This window comes from Vipera ursinii, assembly GCF_947247035.1.
Source record: "Vipera ursinii genome assembly, chromosome: 1".
Classification (NCBI taxonomy): Eukaryota; Metazoa; Chordata; class Lepidosauria; order Squamata; family Viperidae; genus Vipera; species Vipera ursinii.
In genome coordinates, this window is record NC_139512.1 from 257,145,006 (window position 1) to 257,150,407 (window position 5,402).

Below are 5,402 nucleotides of genomic sequence, written 5' to 3' on the forward strand. Positions count from 1 at the left end.
AAAATTTCTCTTCTAAAGGAAACTCTTAAGATGCCAAGAAAGAACAGCAAATTTACTCTTTGCAATGGGAATTTTCATGGGTGTAAATTGAGTTCCTAAAACTTATTAACTAATTAGGAAAGCTAACAATATATTTTGTTTTGATTTATGTTGCTAGGAAGCATGATTTTTAAATAACTGAATTAATACAATATGCATCATAAATGTAGAAATGATTGTCAGTTGCTCTATTATTTTATCAACAGATCAAATAATGGAGATAGAAGATAAGTTCCTATATAAATACAAAGGATTCTATTTTGTATGATACCTGACCTCACCCGAAAATATAGAATCACTAGAAAGTTTTGAAATCCAAGATGATGATATATTTATAATCACGTATCCTAAATCTGGTAAGTTCAAAGATGTCTTACAAGGAAGACTTAATCTTTTATCCAGTGCTGTTATTTCATCCTTCAGTATTTTGCTTGCTGCAACTGTACTATGCTGTAACCAGATTTTATTGTCTGGCATTTTATTAGAAGCTGGAAATGTAGGTAAAATAAAGCTGCTAAATCTGCATTTTCACCATTTTATTTTACTCTACAGAGCAAATTTTTTCTCATACAAGCTTCAAAAATTTTGGAAGAGGCTATTGTTTTTATGTTTCTCTGACACTTTTACTATTCTTTCTGAATGTTTTCCCTACCTAACTTCAGCATTCTCCAAATAATAATGACTCTGGGTGGATTAATTTAATTATTTCTTATTCACAGGCACGGTATGGATGCAGAACATTGTGAGCTTGATTTTTTATGAAGGTCATAGAGATGGAACTGAAAATATTACCCTGATTGACAGAATACCATGGCTAGAGTATAATGTTTTCAAGGTAGATTTTACCAATCATCCATCACCTTGTCTCTTTTCTTCCCATCTTCCCTACTATTTGGTACCCAAAGGATTACAGAATAAAAGAGCAAAGGTAGGACCTATTCTGCTACATTATGGAATGGAATGGGGAGCTGTCTGTCTTCTATTCTTTTAGCTCTGTATCTGAATGTTTTATTGATAAATAGGCAAGGACAAAGAAGCAGATGCTATTTTGATTCAATCTGTTTGGGAAGTGTAAGGGGGGGAAAATACCGCAAACAAAATAGGTGTTAAAAACAGAATGCCATGCCATGAATCTCCGGGTGAGATTCAAGGTGCTGGTGATGACCTATAAAGCCCTACATGGCATGGGTCCGGATTATCTTAGGGAGCACCTGTTAAGTATTGTGGGTAGACCGGTGAGACAGATGACGAGACGTCGAGGTTTCAACTGAATCTTTATTGTGGTTGAACTGAGGAGCCTTCACAACCAGGCTCCTTTAAATACTGTTGCCAACAAACCATTAACCAATCCACATCCTTAAATGGTCCCGCCAGAATGGGCGGTCCAATGAGACACGAGTTAGGACGCCACCTGTTGTTGCCGGGCGCCTCACAGCTGATGTTCAGCTGGCTGTCATCATAACTGAGCTTTAATTCATCTTAATATATAACATTCCCTTCCCCCCCCAACATGAGAACACAATAACAACAATAAAATCCTTAAACAGATGACCTATGACCTTACAAAATCCTGCAGGTATGCTGGGGGCCTGCGGATCCTGTTTGAACGTCGCAATGGTGGTTCTGCCCTTCCAGGAGATTGGCTTAGGTCTTCCCTGCTAGCCACTGGGGTGGGATTGGGGTCCCCCATTTGTTCCCCCTGGTCTTGGGATGCCTGACTAGTGTCATGACTGTCCCAGGTATGTGTGTTTGGCATGTAGTCGAGAGAGGGCCCTTCAGGTGTTAGAAGGGTTGCTAGGTCAGATGTTGCTTCTCTAGTGTAAGTCTCACCTCTGGCTGGTTTTCGGGGGCTCGCTTCCGCAACTGATCTAAGTGTCTTCTAAATTGTCGCCCCCCTTCCCCCTCAATAACATAAGATACAGGACCGATTTTAGCAATCACCTGCCCTGGAACCCAAAAGTCCCCTGATGTGTAATTTCTGGCCCAGACAAGGTCCCCCACTGTCAATTCTTTTATGGTGGGGTGATGTTCTGGTTCCGTCGCCACACAATCAGGGTGTAGTCTGTCCAGCTTTGTCTTGAGATGACGGCCCCACCGCAGTTCCGCTGGGCTTTTGCTGGTGGTGGTGGACGGGGTTGTGTGTTGGCTCAAAAGGTATTGTGCCAGCCTTTGATGCCAGTCTCTGGTGATGATGCGTTTTAGGGCGTCTTTTGTTGACCTTACCATGCGTTCTGCAAGGCCGTTAGTCTCCGGGTGGAAGGGGGCTGATGTGATGTGTCTAATCGAGTTGGATCTGTTGAAGGCCTGAAAATCAGCAGACGTAAATTGTGGGCCATTGTCAGACACAATGACATCAGGTAGGCCGTGAGTGGCAAAAAGACCCTGCAGCACCTGTATGGTTTTGGATGAGGTCATGCTGGATACTGGAATTACCTCCAGCCACTTTGAGTAACTGTCCACCACTATGAGGAAAAGGCGGCCTTGAAAGGGGCCTGCATAGTCAATGTGGATTCTTGACCATGGTGTAGAAGTTGGTTCCCATTTATACACTGGGTGGTGTGGTTGATTGGGCCTGGATTTTTGGCACTGATAACACCCTGTAACCTGGAGTTCGATGTCTTTGTCCAGGCCAGGCCACCAAACATAACTATGGGCCAGGGCCTTCATCCTAACAATTCCAGGGTGCCCTTCATGTAATGCTTGTAATACCTTGTTCCTTAGTTTATCGGGGACTATGACCCTGCTACCCCAAAGCAGGCATCCTTTATGTGATGAAATCACATTTCTACGGTTAAAGTATTGTTGGGAGTCTTTGTCGGGGCTATGTGCCTGCCAACCTAAGGCTACCCAAGCTGATACTCTGCTTAAGATTTTGTCCTTAGCTGTGCTGTTGGCTATGTCTTTGGCTTGGATGGGTGAATCAGGGAGGTCCTGAATGGTCATGATATTACAAGCTGGGACTGGGTCTGGCTCGATAATAGACAGGGGTAGCCTGCTTAGTGCGTCAGCGTGTCCCATGTCTTTCCCTGGTTTGTATTTTAAGTCATAAGAGTAAGCTGACAGGAAGACAGACCAACATAAAACTCTGGGGGAGAGTATTTGAGGTGTTATTTTGTTGGTTGTGAATTTATTTTATTTATTTATTTATTTATTTATTTATTTATTTATTTATTTATTTATTTATTTATTTATTTTATATGCTGCCCTTCTCCCGGAGGACTCAGGGCGGTGTACAGAGCAAAGTAAGTATACAATAAAATAACAATAAAACAAATAAAACCCCAAATCTATCAGGCCAGGCCGGCTTGTTGGAATAGATAGGTTTTTAGGTCACGCCGGAAGGAGCGAAGGTCGGGGGCCATCTGGATTTCAGCTGGTAAGCGGTTCCAAAGGATTGGCGCACCCACCAAGAATGCTCTCCCCCTGGGGGTCAACAACAGAGGTTTGTGGTCAGTGTAAATGACAAATTTCCTACCATACAGGTAGTCATGGAATTTTTTAACCCCTGCCACGAGAGATAATGCCTCTTTATCTATCTGTGCATAGTTCCTTTCTGCAGGGGTAAGTGTCCTTGAGTAAAAAGCAATTGGCTTTTGTTCCCCTGTATCTTCTAGGTGACTGAGTACTGCACCCACACCATATGGGGAGGCATCACACACTAGGCAGACAGGCTTCCCTTCGATAAAGTGAGTGACAGCTGAGTTTCTTGAGAGCAAGTGTTTTAAAGTCTGGAAGTTGTTGTCATGTATTGTGGACCATTTCCACGGGGCATTTTTGTCCAGCAACCTATGCAGAGCCTCTGCAATGGTTGCTTTGTGGGGTAGGAATGAATGATAGAAATTGATTAACCCCAAGAAAGCCTGTAGTTCTGTCTTATTCCTAGGGGTTGGGGCTAGCTTAATAGCTTTTATTTTAGTGTCAGTGGGTGGATGCCATGAGCATCAATCCTAAACCCTAGAAAGTCTGTTGATTTTACTCCTCTGTGACATTTTTCCCTTTGTAGTTTAAGCCCGGCAGTTCTGAATCTGCCTAGCACAGCTCTAAGCCTGTCAGCTAGCTGATCCTCCAATTCCCCGGCGATCAGCACGTCGTCAAAATAAGGGCACACACCAGGGATGCCTTTCAGCGTTTTTTCCATGATTTCCTGGAAAATTCCAGGAGCTGCGGCAATTCCGAATTGCAAACGATTTACGTGAAAGGCTCCCTTGTGTGTGACAATTGTTTGAATTTCAGCTGTTTCGCGGGAAACCGGAAGCTGGTGATACGCCTGCGTCAAGTCAAGCTTGGCAAAGATGGCGCCGGACTGTATCGCTGCAAGGACGTGCTTTACCAAGGGGACCGGGTAAGCATGCAGATTCAAGGCCCGGTTAACGGAAGCCTTATAATCCGCGCAAATACTTATTTTACCATTTGCTTTTAGGGGGGTTACAATAGGCGTTTCCCATTCTCCCCCCTCCATGGGTTCTAGAATTCCCTGCCCCACTAATTTGTCTAATTCTTTTTCTACTTTTTCCTTCAAAGCGAACGGAACCCGTCTCGCTTTGATTCTAACGGGTAGAACTTCTGGGTTAAGTTTTAATTTTACTGGGGGCCCGGTGTATTTTCCCAAACCCCCCCAAACACGTCTGTAAACTCATTACAGACGGAGTCTAGGCTATTGGGTTGTACGTTATTTATTCCCCCTAGCCAGATGCCCAGGGCTGGGAACCAGTCTAATCCTACTAAATTCGTTCTTTTGCCCTCGGTTATTAGGATTTTTAAGGGACCCTGGTATTGTTTAGATTTGACTTGAACCGTGGCCTGTCCCTTTAATTTAATTGGGGAACGTTGGAAGTCTGTTAATTTGATTTTTGTGGGTGCTATCCCTATTTTCTGTCTGTTCTTTGAACAGATGAAGGAAAGGGTCTCTGCAGAAATTAAAGAGACCGGTGAGCCTGAATCCACCTCCATTAAACATGGGATTCCCTCTATACTGACAGTAATTTTGATCTTAGGTTCTAGTGGGGGGTGGATTGCTGACTGGCACGCCACTTCCAAATTCTCTATAATCTGAGGTGCCCTGGTCCCTGGGTTTTTTGGGGGGGAAATGGTACCTGCAGATTGCTCTTCAACGTCGTTAATGTTGTCGCGGTTTTGGGCTCGGCAGACAGATTGAATGTGGCCGGTCTTGCCACAGGCATGGCATTTGGCCCCACGGAAGCGGCAGGTCGCCCAGGGGTGATTGCCCCCACAGCTGGCACAATTTTGGCTGTTGCTGCCGGTGTTGTGGTTGGTGGCTGAGGCATATCTGCTGGCCCCAGTCGGTTTCTTTTGGTTTAGGTTTTGCTCACGGCGGTTCTTGAACTTCTCCAGCCTTTGTAGAA

At 44.2% G+C, this 5,402-nt stretch overlaps 1 protein-coding gene across 1 annotated transcript in view; it reads left to right on the forward strand.

The window, feature by feature from the left end:
• Positions 1–211: 211 nt before the first annotated feature.
• LOC310636136 (amine sulfotransferase-like) overlaps positions 212–5,402 on the forward strand; it is a gene marked incomplete at both ends in the record, with an annotated part of 23,574 nt that continues 18,383 nt past the window's right edge. Inside the window, 3 exon segments of the mRNA XM_083355681.1 lie at positions 212–304; positions 308–395; positions 759–967. Coding sequence (XP_083211807.1) covers positions 212–304; positions 308–395; positions 759–967 — 390 coding nt within the window.